This window comes from Labrus bergylta, chromosome 9, assembly GCF_963930695.1.
Source record: "Labrus bergylta chromosome 9, fLabBer1.1, whole genome shotgun sequence".
Classification (NCBI taxonomy): Eukaryota; Metazoa; Chordata; class Actinopteri; order Labriformes; family Labridae; genus Labrus; species Labrus bergylta.
Genome location: NC_089203.1, coordinates 12,594,737 through 12,610,718, shown reverse-complemented (window position 1 = coordinate 12,610,718; position 15,982 = coordinate 12,594,737). Strand labels below are relative to the sequence as shown.

Here is a 15,982-nt window from a genome sequence, read left to right as displayed (position 1 = left end):
GGTAGGTGAAGCTGCAGCATCAGTCCGTGAATGCACCAGCAGAGGGAGATCATGACACATGACAGAGCTGTTTCCCTGCCTCTAGTTTTATTTTTTCTTCACTTTGACATTTTAATCAATAAAAGTGAGACTATTCATATAAATTCTTTTTAAATAAGGACATATATATTCATAGGTATGACTGTATTAGACAATTCAATGTATGTTAATAGCCCCTTAAACTACAATAGTTAATTTGTAACTTGTAACTTAAAATAACTTGCTTAACAAGTTGTCCCGCTGTCTTGAAACATTTCTAAATAATCTAAGGGGATGGCGGTGTCATCAAAGGTAGTGATGACGTAGCTTAACTTTAAGAGACGGTCAGCTCTGAAGGGTTAATTTGAGTCGGACATGATGACACTGAAATAGCTTGATGAATTAGCCTAGCTGTGCTTTAGTCCTTTTCGCCGATTTTTTTTTGTCAGTCTTGTTTCCACAGGTGAGTGTAATGCCTCCGTAGCCTTAGGTGTAAGCACGAGCTCGTCGGCAACACAGAAATGTGAAGCTCACGCGCCTGTACTGCGTCGCACTGTGCCGTCCTCAGCGCACTGCGTCATGGCGACAGCGGAGACAAAGTTACGCATTTCCTAGCCGGAGTTTATGGAATATCACTCCGGCAGCCAGAAGACACATGTGTAAGTAGCCTACTCCACGTTTATACAGAATGTTGCTGAGATAAATACGGGAATACTTCCTGGCTGTAGCTTACCTGTTCAGCAAGGTGAGCTTTCATGACACCTGTTAGCAAGCACTGTGTAGAGTAGGCTACTTTTCTTATCACAGGTATCCCCTCTTATCAAAGTATTCGAAGTTTTGATAGTACTGTTATATGTGTGTGGTTTGTTTTACAGAGCACAGAAGGACTTTGGTCAGAAATGCTGTAACTCTTTAATTGTGTAATTTCTGACACTACTAGTGTCACTGAAGTAGCATGTCATCTCTCTCTTCTCTCTCTCTCTCTCTCTCTCTCTTCTCTCTCTCTCTCTCTCTGTATGGATTGATATTTCAGTGTTTGTCAAGTACCTGAAGCCCTAGCCTCAAACAGAGGCGACACTGTTAACATGGAGGAGCCAGCTCTGGTGGCCTTGCTGGAGTGTCCTCTGTGTTTCCAGCAGCTGGATGTGTCAGCTAAGGTCCTGCCCTGCCAGCACACCTTCTGTATGTCCTGCCTACAGAGTCAGGAGGCAGCCCACTCCAAGCTGCTCTGCCCAGAGTGTCGGGCTCCTGTCCCAGCCAAGACTGTGAACGAGCTTCCCACAAACCTCCTGCTGGTGCGGCTCTTGGAGGGTCTCCAGGGCTCACAGGGGCCCAGCAGGGGTGGACTCACTGCCCACCACACAGCGCCCTTGTCCAGAGGCGGTTTAACTGTGAGGGAGGGAAAACAGCAGGAGAGTCAACATAGAGAGAAGCAAGGGCAGAATGAGGTCAGTGCACGACCCTGGCATTACCTGGGGTGACACTTTATATGGCCTTGTGAATTATGTCATTTTGATTCTGTTAGAGTAATTTGGAAAAATATTACACAATATTTTAATGGCTAAAACCCACTAATGTTTTTACTGTCAGAAAACTGTGCACCAATCTCTATGACAACACAATTATATATTGAATCAGTGGTTACCAAAATACAAATATGAATATTTAAAATCTCTTTTCCATTATGTGAACAGTAACTCTGCATCACAATATACATTATATATATATATATATATATATATATATACATATATACATGTGATATTATATTGTCTTGACAATCGGTTGAGATACTTTTATTGGAATCACATGAAATGGTTGTCTTCTTTTGGTGATTAAATAGACAATAACTTTATATCATACTGATGCAGAATTCTGAGAAAGAAATCTTAAAGAAATCCTGCATATTGATTTTTAACATTGCCCACATTGTCCTAATACACCCACACAAGCTGAAGGGAGCATTACCACAGTGTAAACAATAATCTCTCACAGCTGAAGAAATATAACTAGTCTTATTGTCTTTTTGCCCCTGTGGTGATTTCTCACAGTTTGTTTATTTGCACTTTGTGCAATAGGTTTAACTTTCTCATACTCTGTCGTGGCATATAAAATCTTGATCTTGGACTTACCAAATCGTTTCTCCTCAAAAGATTAACATTTCTCTACCTGATGATTTGTTCTGCATAGGGTAGAGAGAATATTTTGTGACAATTTATTTCAAGCTATGATCAAGCATTGACTATTTGTTTTGAGCTATGATAACTTAAAAAACATTAAGAACAATATGTATTTGGTTAATGAAGATGGACCAGAGTAAAACTACTGTCCTCTGATATTTCCTGATAAGATATTCTGAAAATAAATTCAAATTCAATAGTTAAGCACTCACAGACTATTATATTTTCTTATTGTTCAATTGTGCTGATTTACAGGTGTATTTAGTGTTACAAATACATTTATTTTTTAGTGATCAACCCTGACTTATGGAATTCTTAAAATGGGTTGTTAAGTCTTGTATATTTTTAGGGTTTAAGGAGTTCTAAAAAAACTAAGTGAAAAGGAAAGAGGCAGCAGACCGTGATGTTGAAGCATTATCTTTGAGAATCATTAGTCTGTGTAAAAAAGCTCTGTTTTACAAATCTGTCTCCCACTTCAAACCCTGCTGAGATCTGTTGATCATTAAGTTTCTTCACAGTCTGTCAGCCATGACATACTCATTTGTTGCTTATGTTTTATTCTCTGAGGTCATGAGAGCACATTTCTGTGTACGAACTACACAGAGCTTCTAAGTGTTCTCGAGTTCAGCCAGAATTCAGACGCTTCACCCAAGTTTGTGACGATAACATTATTCTCATACTGCTCAATTACACTGAAAGCATTTTAAAAACCTCCTCTTCAAAATGATCTATCTCACACTCATGTCTTCATTAATGTCCTTTCACGTAGAGTGTAAAAAAAAAAAAAAAAAAGTCCAAAGTTAAACTAGAGTTAATCTTTAGAGGGGAAAACGATGTGTCATGTTAAAGAAAACTCTATTTCTTGATAAAAACATCACAATTCCAAGGTCTTAACATGCAGATATTTGTCACTCGTCACTCCTCCAGAGAACCAACACTAGATAATGCTGAACTAAACGAGACACACTGACTCCTCCTGTGGCTGGGCTGGGGGGATTTTACAGCTTTAATATTCTGTTATGTGTCTGTCATGTGACAGTTACACACTGAGTGTCTCAGTAAAGTTAAGGGGACATGCTTTCTTTTAACTGCTGAAATTGCAGTTTATGCATTATTTATTTAAAGGTTTTATCTTTAAAGGCTTTTCTATGCGATTTTTTGATCCAGCAGATGTCGCCCTTGAGCACCAGCATGAAACCAAAACAACTTGCGGTGTATTGTTGTGTTAGCATGCTAATGCTAGCGATCTTTATTATGCTCGTATCTTCACACTGCATGTGAATTTACCCGAAATGAGCGTGATCTAGAAACACAGTTAAGCAGTGAGTACAGTATGTTATTCTTCTTTTCTCTAGTCCCTCAATTAAACAACTTTTATTCGCGAGGGGAGGAGTCAGCCGCAGTCCTGGCGATGTAAACAAACTGAAAATCATTACTCACAGAGTTATTTTCAGAGGATATACTTGATTTATTTTTATATATATATATATATATAATGCCTTTAAAACATAAAATGTTCCATATTACTTTCCCCCAGCTTGCCCTCAGAGATCTGATGCACAACCAGAGAGCTGAATCAACCGGGGAGCCAATCTACGTGTTCAGTAATGGTAACACCCAGAAGCATAAAGTGGATGAGAACTGGCACCATCTCGGAAACTATGCTGACAGTAGCGGTTTGTCTGTCACTGCCGGCACGCTGCAGGTTGTCAGCCAGATCCCCCAGCTGCAGCCTCTCCAGCAGTCCCAACCTCTCTGCAGGGCGCTGTTCGACTTTAACCCCGGAGAGTTGAATCAGGAAGACAGTAAATATTGTCTCAGCTTCCTCAAGGTCTGACTCTCACACAACTGACTTATCACAGCTGGAAAAGATTATTTTAATTTGCGCAGTCTTGTATTTGTACACTTGATCTCTTGCTAGCAGGGTTTGTTAGTCTTTAGTAAAGCAACAGGAGAATGATTACAAGCAAACTAATACTTCTGGGAATAATGAGACTGAAAGAGCAAAGGTACACCTTGATTCTCTATAAAGGCCATCTTATACTAACTACTTCAACTGTCCAACCACCTCTGTTACATTATTAAACATCAAGACTTTGACATTTAAGTCTTTCTTCTAGTGCTTAGACATTCAGTGAAAAATCCTGACAGTCATGTACCAAATATTTTTTGGCTAGAACAGACATGTATTTTTTGTTGGTTATACTGCCAATTATTTTCTCATTTAATTGTTTGGTCTAAAAGTGAGCAACTTGTTGGGAATTACTTCACTTACAGCATACAGGAAACATTTACAAAACAATGTTCTTTCTTCTCTCGTGGACAATTTAAAAAAGTCAGTTCACATTTATGCTACAACCACAAAACATCTTCAGTTTTTGCTTTGAAAAAACTTTAACTATAAAATGATTGTTTGCCTTATTCTGCTAAATATCACAGAAACCGGTTTCTTTCTGGCTGCTGATCAAACCAATTGTGGAATATTAAAGATCACTGTGGTCTCTGTTTTTTATGGGCTAAATGATGTATTGGTTAGCTAAATAGATAACGAATGGATCCCTCAATTCTGAAAATAAGTGTTAGCTTCCTTTAGATTTGTTTAGACATAAACTTTAGTAGTCTGTTAATGTTTTAGCAAAGGAAGTTTGCGTCGATGCTTATAGCTAATGGTAATCGTTTTTGTTCTGTGCTTTGAGACTTTTAGAGCTGGAGGTTCAGACCTTTCCGCTGTGGTCTTTATGTCCCCTAAAGGATTTCAGAGGCAGTTATATAAGAGCCTCTGTAGTTGTGTGCTTTCCATTAAAGCACACTTACACTCAGCTCTTTCCCCCTAGTTTTAATGCAGATGGTCAAATGGTTTTTAGAGCGAAGCTGTCCACAGAAAAGACTAGGCCTGCAGACACAAAGCGAGTGGATGTCACATGCAGGAGAAACGCAGTGCTCAGTCTCCAGGACGACCACACTCTGCTACACACACCTGGATCCTGTTTGTTGTTTTATCCGTATGTCTGCCACTCAGCTTTGCTCCACTAAGTTCAGCTCTCTCTGTGTGCCTGTTGCTTATTTCTGGGCTACAGGGGGACATCCTGACTGTCATCAGGCGGGCAGATGAACACTGGATTGAAGCCAAGCTAGGGGACAAAGTTGGAATTTGCCCTTTGCAGTTTACAGAGGTAAGTTCTCTCTAGTTGTCTCTTCTTTCTTCCCTCATTGTTTGAATATGGCTTTGGCCTTTTCAGCGTGATCAAGCTTGACACCTGCCGTTTGACACCTGGGACTGACCGCGTAGCTCTACAAATTAGAGCATAGACGACGTCCCTGGATGCCATTAATTCCAGATCACTGCCAGGGCACTACCTTGATTTTCATTCAAATCTTTTTTTTATCCGTAAAGGTCTCTCCTACACTTTAAAGTGCTGAGGCATGGAGCTCATCTGTGAACCCTTGCTGTTTCTGCAGATGCTCATTAGCGTGTGACTATGTGGCTTAGTCATGTTTGCTGTGCTTGCTTAGCTAGCTGACTATCATTTGTTTTCCTCTGTGGTTTCTGCCTCAAGGATGAACATCATCCCTGCCGGGGAAATTTGCGTGCTTCTACAGTCAGTTAATGTGGTGCCTCATTCAGTTTTCTTTCCTCACTTTTCATCTGTTCTGCTATAGTTTTTTTTCTAATATTTTGCTCTCTTTCCTCTTATTCATCCCCTCGTCTCCTGTCCACCCATATCTTCTCCTGAAGCCCCGCCTCAGTGATGCTCTTCATCTTTATCCAACTCTGTTCTCTATGCTTTCATCCTCCTCTTCTCTCCTCTCCCCTCCTCCTCCCTGAGCCTGCCTCTCCTTGTGTCGTGCAGCCAGGCGTAAAGACACAGTAATGCTTTCTCTTCTTGGGTGGCATAACAGCACATCACTGTGGGGAGTGAAAGCATTAAACCTGCCATGTCTGTCTGTCTGCCTGCCTGCCTGTCTGTGCAGCTCCTCTCTTAGCACCAGTCAACCCTCTCTGGCTTAGTGGCTGGAACTTATGCTTCTGGCGTCCTGCTTCCCTGCTTGCCTGTCTAACAAGTTGTAGGGGTGAGTTGAGTGGTGAAAAGTGGGTGTGTTTAGACAGCCGTTTTGCTGAGGTTGATAGGAGCTGGTTGCAGGTAGCAGCGAGTTCTAGATGATTTTCTGCACTGAGGATTGACTTTTCTCTATATGGGGCTTCATCCTTATTTTTAAGATGGTTTCAATTTATGTTTTTATCTCTTTCAGCCAAACTCTGTTGCTGCCAAGCTGCTGGAGGGAAAATCTCAGAGGGGGAGTGAATCAGCAGAATTTCACCATCGCACTGGGAGTGGGAGCAAAGAAAAGGCCACTGACATTCCTAATAGGACCACCCTTTACGGGGTCCCTCAAGTCCCAGCAAAGACCCCCTTCACCAATGCTTTGCCACTCTCCAACCAGCGGAAACAGCCTGCAGCCAGCAGCGACAACTTTTATCAGACCAGCAAAGGAGAGACGGCAAAAATCAGCAACTTCAACAGCTTCAACCATCAGGGTCAGTCACAGCGTCTCTCTGTGCATGCCGCAAACCGTGGCCTCTCTCACCCCTCCCGAGTGAACTCTCAACGAATTAGACGGCACTCTGAAACTACGCACCGACACCTGTTACAGGTGAGTCCTGTGCAAACACATCTTGGCTTTTTACGTTTAAAATTGCCCCTGTAAAGTTCTCAGATCTCCTCATCACATCTTTGAGCTTAACTGTGTTCCGCTTTGTTTCGGTTTTTTATTCATTTGTTGAATGACTGAAAACATATGGTTAGCAAAAAAGGTGTTTTTCTGTGAGATAATTGATGTTTTTATTTGAGTCACTGAGGGATCAAGTTATCCTCAAGAGTTGCAGGGAGGGACCTGTGACACTAAGCTTTAGGAATGAATGTGAAAAAGGCATCGCCCTTGTGCTAGCCATTACATGATGAAGTGTCTTTCATTAGAACAACACAGATGTGGAAAAGGGTTTTAATGTGAAAGGAGATGACTGGACCAAAACTTTGAAAGGTCTTTAATCAAGAGATCTGGAGTAGAAGCCAGTGTTTCCCCTCTGAGATGAGTAGTGGTTTTACAAGGTGTGTGTCCTTTTGCCATCTTCAGCAGATGCAGATATAGTGCGTGAGAGAAGTTCTTCTTGAAAGGGTGTTTAACATGGACAGGTCAAATTCTAGTGCTTTTATAAACTACTAACGACTTCAAATACAATGCTGCAAAAAAATGAAAAGAAAAAACAACTCAACTATGCTGTAACTAAAAGGAGTGTGTTTTACACTATTGACCCTATAAAGAGGTTCATCTTTTGAATTCATTCATTAAAACTCTGAGTATAACTTCAGAACTTCTGGTTCCCAGGTTATCAGAATTCATTACTTGCTGTCTAACATGATATCTGCGTTTTTTTTCTTAATCACTTTTTTATCCGTCAAGTTGAAAATACAAAAGACAAGAACAACTTTTGAACACTTTCCCATGCTAAAAAGCATGCTTTGGAAATGCTTTGAGAATATAATCTTATTTAGTTCTTATCAACAGAGACTATACTTTTTGATTAATTTTCTTTGCAACAATGTTATGAACATAGGGTGACATGTTGCCAATTATTTGCATTGGGGACGATGGCAACTAAAATGTGAATACTGCACAAAGTCGGCCAGTGCGTGAGTGCAGTGAAAACATAAAGGCCTTTGCAAGGTTTAATAATATCACTTGCTGCCAACTATCCTGCCTGCTTAGATAATGATGTCCTTTGATTTAGCTCAAATTCTAACTGCTCTGCTTGCAATAATACATGTCAGAGAATACAAATCGAAATCCTTAAACAGGAGAATGAACAGGAAAGGAAGGGAGTTGGCATAGAAGTAGGACTTCAGAAAAAAAGGAAATGGAAATGATAAGGCCGGAACAGGTAAAGTTGAGAGGAAATACCAGGGGAAAAGATGATGCAGAGTTGGGAGAGAAATGGAGAACAAATGTGTAAGCTGCAAAAAGGCAAAACACAGAAACATAGGAAGAAAGCGGAGGAGAAATAAGAGATAGATGTAAAGAGTGGGAGGCTTGGAGAGTCCCTCAGTGTGTCCGCTTATCTCTCTCATGCTGATCATGATGAGTCACTGGTGAAGTTGGTTACATAAGAGACCCTCTCTCCCTCTCCCTCTCCCTCTCCCTCTCTCTCCTTCTCTCCTCCCCTCTCCTCTGCCTTCAAACTCCTTCCTCTTCACTAAGCAGGTAACACTCACTTTCACATCAGTGGTCAAGTAAAATCAGGAAAGCCACGCACTTTTTCTTTTTAAAGGAGTTGAGGGTTCTGTCCCTAAAGCCGAGGCTGAGCTCTCCTCTGACCGAGCCAGCATGTATGCTATTCTTAGCGCTGCATCCAATCAGCTCTCACCTCTGGCTCTGCTCAGATGCAGCTTCCCACCAACTGTGGATGAAATGATGTGTTTTTTGTGTGAATATTGGCAGGCTTATGTAAGAGCAACATTTAGGGTGGGAATGATTCAAAAGTGAGAACATCTTTAAATGCAAAATAGAAATGTTCAATCACACATCATCCACTTTAATGACACACCAAAGAGACTGATAATGTTTTTTTGTATTTAGTAAATACATAAACTGTTAAACAATGGCTTAAGAAGACTAAAAACAACTAAAAATATTCAAAGCATGTGTAAACAGAATGGGATTGAGTATCTTTAAAGTGTCCCATATCTAAAACAGGGACCTTAAATTACAGTTATCTTTAGATATAATATTAATATGCCTTTATTTTTTGGAAATGACAGTGGATAGTCAGAAACTTGGGGGGTGGGGGGGAGAAAGTCGGGGAAGACATGCAGGAAAGGAACCACAGGTCAGATTCGAACCCAAGCCACCCGCTATTGAGGACTTAGGCCTCTGTACATGTGTGTAGTGACCTCTAGGCTACCAGCACCCGGTCATCTTAATATTGTAAGGTACTTGATTATAATATCACATATCACGTGTGATGCAGGTTGGCATCTAGTCATACAGAAATCTAAGCATCATGCCTTGTGGTGTTCATCTCCAACAGACATTATGTAAGTATCTAGTAGAGATTGATGACATCTTGGCGCACCCAATTTCTAGTTATCTAGATTAACTGAACATTTGAGGGCTGTGCGGGGCGTTTAAATGAGGCATTCATTGATACTGTTGCTTTACAAATATACATCCTTAAGCCAGATTTTGGGGTGGGGGGGGGTTCCACTCTTGTATAAAGAGTTACAAAAATGTAAATGTAGTTGAAGATTTCTGTCTGATTTACTTCAAAATGACTTCTCAGAATCCTGGTTATCTGTAGATAATCAACATTCTCTGTATGACTTGCACTGAAATTTGAACAGCACCTGCCGCCCACTTAAGTGCAAGCAAAAATCTGCAGACTTACTGGCTGTTATCTATATTTCTGTCGTATAACTGCGGTTTGATCAACCATATTGAGGAAAACCTGCATTATCATTATCCAAATTAATTTCTTTGCAATCCCCTATCAAGACCTTTTTATCACTCAACCAGCACTTTTGTATATTTCTGTAAAGAAGTACAGACAATCAATATGAATGAATTTGAATAGTAATAAACTATTTTATTGCTATTCTTTTATATATAACTGTCAGATAAAATAAAACTTAGTTACTTATTTTATAATGTATCTTTAATGTATTTCTTTTCGAATGCTTTGAGCCTCTGTTCATACTGTTTTTTATTGTGTACAACAGAAGGTTGCTGTTTGACTTAAGTCGATTACAAGACAAGAGGTCAACCAAAGGTGGACATAAGTGTTCTTCTAATTGGCTTCTTTTTTTATGAATCCTGTCTGCATGAGTTTGTCAAGCATTTACAACGAATAAGGCTTTATTAACTACATGAATGATAAACTATCCTCTCCATGTAAATATAACCACTGCCACTGCTAGGTCACTGCACCTAGCCTTTGTGTGACTGCAGCATAACTGAAGTACTCTGTGAATCTGATAAAACTCAAACCAAGAATTGAAAGAGAACACAGAGTAATGACAAAAGACTAAATATTTTAATAGATGAATTTAAGAAGTATCTGCCTCTTTCCTTGTTGCATTACACAACAATATAAACTTGGGTGTTTGTTGCCGCTTTTAGCATCAAAGTAATTCTAAACAAGTAGATAAAAAGCCACAGATGACAGTGATGCTTTTCCATGTACTCTTGATGACATGCTGGTATGTCTTCAGGACATTATAGCACCACTTTATCTCGCTTTACTTCTGCCTCACAGCACCGCCATTGATAGGTGTGACTTTGCTTAGAGCAATGGCTGCATCTTGTTTATGACTCCTTTTGTGCTTCTCTGTTGTACTGTGTTTCTTTGCAGCCTAATGGAGGGGGAGCTGTGGGATCCAGGGACATGTTGTGTATAGGTAACACCAGGCCCACAGGCCAGCTGTAGTAGTTGAGTTGTTGTGCTGTTAAAAGTAGCAAATCTCTGCAGAGCTTTAAACGTTGGTTAAGTTTTTTGTTTTATTGTATTAAAAGAATTGTGGTATATTTGTTTGATTGGATAAATGATGAGGATATAAAAAAAAGATCTAAGTGAAGTACATGTTTCAGTTTGGACATTACATAAAAGGATTAATCTTCTGACTGTCATTAACGACTGTGAGACACATCTGTGTCACTCCCTGCGAGTCAGTGGCTGTGTCAGGCCTGACTCACAGCCTGCTGACTTCAAGCCTGTCACACTTTGTTTGCTCTCAGATTTAAAAAGAGAAGAATTTTTTATTCTCACTGCATTTTGCATTGCAGGAAATGTATACGTCATCATTTTTGTAGGAGTTGGAGCTAAAAATATATCCATCAAATATCATATCTAATATTCAGGAAACAAATTAAAGGAAAGTCCTGAATAAATGAGCAGAGAAACATAACTAATGCATATTTTATCACACAGAACATGAGAGTTTGCTGAATAATTGATGGGTAACAAAAATAAAGTCAATCATATGTTATGGCTTCAGCAGTCCCAACACACCAGCTCGAATAAAACATCCTAGTGAGAGTGTAGAGCAACATGTTGAAGACGGCACTCTCCATCACCATCATTAAAAAACCAACAGATACTTTAGTTGGTTTGGGCCAGTTTATATTTGACATTAGATGAACAATAATATAAAAACCCTTCATACATCCTTTCAAGTCTTTTTTTCAATATACCCATGCCCTTTGTTCAAGATTTGGAAATTGTTTTTCAAATAAATTGATTTTATCTGAAGTAAATATGAGGCTTCGGTTTTTTTTGACCAATCAGCTGAATATCTCTTTGTCTCTGTTTTCCTTCCAAACTCCTTTGGTCAGTCCATCTCTTGTTCAGACTTGCATATCAACAACTATGAGACAGGTTATCAGTGGATTTATTCAAGACAATCATGATGATCACAAGAAGAATGCTAATGACTTTGATGAATGATGAACCTCTGACCTATTCCTCCTCCCCCATGTAACGCAACCGTCTTGTCAAATGTTTATGTTCTTCAGTGTTTCGGGTTCATTGGTTGAATAAATCAGCCTCAGCTGCACTTTTTATTTTATAGTGGTCAACAAATGATATTGATTGTAATCAGGTGGGGTTGTTAAATATATTTAAAGGGTTTTTGTGAATTTCTTCAATAGAAATCTGTACATGGATCTTTAATATTGTAAAAAATGCAACACTTATATTTACCACCATTTGAGAAACAATAAATGTAAGAGAAATTAACTTCTGATAGAAGTGGAATAAAATGTTATCAATGTTACTCATGTCAAAAGTGACATGGCACTGAGCCTTTTTCAAATGACAAAGTGAATGTCAGTCTATCATTTAAAATGCTCTCCAGTATCTGTGGGTGTGGATGATTTCAACATTTATGCAGTTGATAACAAAAGTGCTAGCATGGCTGTAGACTCTTGTTTTTATATTGTGCTCTTTAATCATGAGCAATGAATCACAGACTGATTTCCATAAGATGATCATATTGAATCTATTATTATTATTTCAGAGTGAGAAGAAGATGACCAGTGAGACCCCACCCACCATCTCCATGGCCCTGGTAAACCCCCAAACGTCCTCTGCCTCTGCAGACAGCAAAAACTCCTCCACACAGCAGCTCTCAATCAGTGTGTGAGTCACTGTTTTAAAAGTATACTAATCATTTGATGCTGTCAGATACTTAAGAAAGAAACAAGAACCACTTAAGTACCCTTAAAGTAAAATCTGCATTTATATTATAGAAAGTTTGGAAATAACAAAAACCAACCCTCTGTGTGACTCAGGTGTGCCGTCCTGTACTCCTACAAACCACGACAGCCTGAGGAGCTGGAGCTTAGGAAAGGAGAGATGGTGGGAGTGTACGGAAAGTTCAAAGAAGGCTGGCTGCGTGGGTTGTCACTCAGAACTGGCAAAGTAGGCATCCTGCCCAGCAACTACATCTCGCCTGTGCTCAGGTGATAGTTCATGATCTCTGACTGCTGAGAGTGGGAGCGAATGACAGTGTGATTCAGTGTTGGCGGGATGACATGCCATCAAGCACAAATTTAAATTGTTCAAATATAATACTAATGCTAGTGCTAATTTAGTTTAAATGATTTTACTTTGAGAAGTTAAAGTTGGAACATTAGTTTGTGCTAAACTAAAGTGTGTCATTGCCTTACTGCAGAACCTCGGCCAGACTCCTGGAGAACAAAGCTGCTAGTTCTTCCTCACAGTACAACACAGCAGCTGGAAAGAAACCCACAGCTGCCAAGAATCCTGCTGTGGTCCTTGCTTTTGATAGGGTCAACACAGGTGGAACGATATACTCAGCAGGACAGGTCCCATCTGTGCCAAATGGAGCACAGCATGCAATGCCATCCACTGGTGCTGGAAAACCATTCCTCTATGGGGGCTCACAAGGTTGGGAGACGGTGAGGCGAATCTTTAACCCTCATAGAGGTAAGAGTTTAACAACCACATCTAAAATATCACTTCTTGATTTATTTGGATTTGTAGTGCTGTTAAAGGATTCTTTTAAATGTCTTTTTCAGGATCCAACCATTTCTCCCAAACATCCAATATGAACGTCCCGTCCAACTCGCAACACTTTGCACAAGTTCAGGCGTCCGGCTACTCACCTGCCCTGCAAAGGAAGAAAAACAGCAGGCTCCTGTCCAAATCCAGCAGACCACTGGGCTGGATGACTGAGCCAGCAGCGCCCTCTGCTGCTGCAGGTTTTAAGGACAGGGACTTCATTGCTTCACATGAGGCTGCATTTCAGTATGACAGGCATCCATCCAACAGGCCTCATTCAATACTAGTCAGACCTGACTTACACAAGAACAATACAGAAAAGGTAAGGTTACATGATAAAGAGAAATTATATTTCCTTTATCTAAAGTTACACATGCTGTGAGCATTCCTAAACCATACCTATGATTACTTTTATTTCATATTTTATTTCCCTAGCCTGCAAAGTCAGTGCGGTTCCAAGCAGATGAAGACTCCCCTCCTCTAAGACTTCGAACCTCCTCCTGGTCATCAGGAAGTCAGGTCCCCTCCAACGTCCGTCCTGGGCCCCCTCTGTTAGAGGTTTGGGCCCCATCGCTCACCCTGGGAAGAGATGGGCCAGGCATCATTCTCAAAGAAGGAAAGGTTCCTATTTTTCGGCAAGGCCTTGAAACAACCATGTCAGATATAAATTCTAACCCACAGAAATCAACACCCTTACAGCCGTCCCTATCTGCTGTGTCAGCTCAGTTCAGCCCTAGCAGGTATGTTGGATTTGTGTTTGACCAACAAAAAGTTGATAGATTATTAGACAGATATGGTGGGCCTGAACCTTTTTTTTTAAAATAAAGACTCTACTAAAATCTCTATCATCTTTTCCTTTTTAATTCCAGACACAGAGTGACCTCAACACATTTTGCCCAGACAGACTCTGAGCTCAGTCTGCTTCTAGGGGAGTTGGTACTCGTCCACAGACCTCGACCTGATGGACGGATTCTGGTTACTCAGGAGAGCAGTGGGCAGACAGGCTTATTCCACTGCAGTGTTCTTCAGGCCCTGGAGAGGCTCAGCTGACTGTGTAATAATGTTGTAGTACTGCTGTATATTTCTATATTCCATATGGTCATACTGCCAAATGACTTGACTGACCTGCTGAACAACAAGACGGTCCAGTGGTCCGGTATATAGAGGTCCAAAGGTTAATACTACCAAATGACAATCTTATGAAGGAGGTGTTTTTTTTTGTTCTGAGTGCATATGAGACAGTGATTAATTCTACAAAGATATATTGTGTACTACCAACATATGTGCATGTCTGTAACACATGTACTACTATGAGATTTGCACAAAAACCCACCTAATGACTGTTCCTTGTTGAATACCCATGTTACACACATTGGATAGTGCCTTTGTCAAAACCTACAAAGAAAACAAACTATATTTAAATATATTCAGAGACATTATACAGTAAAATATCTGTACTGATTACTTGGTAATAAACTACTTCCAGAACATTGGTAGTTTGGTGTCTTAGTCTTTCAATTAAAAGTCCAACTGCAAACTAAGATAAGAGTAAATAAAGCAATTATATGTCAACGTTGCCTTATTAAACCGCCTTTGTGTTTTTTGGATACCTGCACAATCCACATGTAAAACTTTACTCTGAAACCTCTGGCAACAACATGGTTAGATTACCTACAACTATGGGACTCTTAATCAAACAAGCAAAAAACACTAATAATTAGCTAAAGTTGTGTTCTGTATATTTGTGTCTTGAGTGGTGTCCTGTCCAGGACCAACACTGGTCCTTTAAGGCTAATTCCAGTTTCAATATTTGATTTCAGATTGTCTGAAAACTGTTTATCATTATTTCAAAATATAGCATTATATTTACAAATATTCTGATAAGGACGATTTGAATTTGGTTCTCAAATCATTTTGACCACAACTTGAACTGAATAAGTATCCTAACTGAAAAGTGAAGACAATCTTCAAGAACAACTTCAGATATTCACATACACATTTTCTCTTTTAATTTATTAATTATGATCTCTTAAATTATACATTATACTCCAACTTTAAAATAATTTAAGATACACTTTATTGGACCCAAAGACAAATGTGTCTTGGACTCTGTCCTGCAGTTACAATAGAATAAAAAAAAAACAGAAATAGAGATAATACGAAACACAGCATTTCATGTAACAATTTCACAAATTAACATCTTACAGCAGTGACATGTTGACGTATTGCACGGCCCATTGGCACACCCTATATTACTTGTTATTCTGAAAAATAATGGACATCGGCACAAATTAATGTTTATAGCGATTCAGCCTAGTGTGGGGGAACCTAAATCTCCTTCCAGAGGGAAAAAGCTATTGTTGCCTTATAATTTAAAATACATTAGCCAAAATCAGAGTTATTAGACCATCAGTGTCTCTTCAATGTGCTTTTTAAAGTATGTGCCATATGAATATACAGTAAACTTGGGTCAGGTTTTGTTCTAGCAAAGGAATGTCATACACAATGCACAAAGCAAAGAACGAAAAGGGGCTCAGCAACAAGCCCCCCCAAGCAGGTTAAGTCATTGCCAACAGTGCATAAAGTATAGTTGTTATTACGCTGCAATAAATCACCTACAAAAACGTGTGTAGTTACTAAACATATGCCCTATAAACCCCTTCTCTCATATATATAAATTATTAGATAATAATGTAATTTAGTAAATTGC

At 39.6% G+C, this 15,982-nt stretch overlaps 1 protein-coding gene across 1 annotated transcript; it reads left to right on the top strand.

The window, feature by feature from the left end:
• The first annotated feature begins 372 nt into the window (after positions 1 to 372).
• Positions 373 to 14,768, top strand: sh3rf2 (SH3 domain containing ring finger 2). The gene is made up of 11 exons (XM_065958896.1): positions 373 to 677; positions 1,052 to 1,466; positions 3,736 to 4,029; positions 5,276 to 5,371; positions 6,450 to 6,851; positions 12,266 to 12,387; positions 12,540 to 12,710; positions 12,923 to 13,197; positions 13,290 to 13,594; positions 13,708 to 14,012; positions 14,142 to 14,768. Exons 1-11 carry the CDS (start codon positions 643 to 645, stop codon positions 14,320 to 14,322), a joined length of 2,601 nt encoding a protein of 866 aa, XP_065814968.1. The 5' UTR covers positions 373 to 642; the 3' UTR covers positions 14,323 to 14,768.
• Positions 14,769 to 15,982: the final 1,214 nt, after the last annotated feature.

What these genes read in the sequence shown, in the direction of transcription:
- sh3rf2 (XM_065958896.1), top strand. Translation starts at nt 643, where the DNA reads ATGGAATATCACTCCGGCAGCCAGAAGACACATGT. An exon ending in AGAAGCAAGGGCAGAATGAG is followed by an intron (nt 1,467 to 3,735) that starts GTCAGTGCACGA and finishes ACTTTCCCCCAG; the next exon opens with CTTGCCCTCAGAGATCTGAT. An exon ending in ACAAGAACAATACAGAAAAG is followed by an intron (nt 13,595 to 13,707) that starts GTAAGGTTACAT and finishes TTATTTCCCTAG; the next exon opens with CCTGCAAAGTCAGTGCGGTT.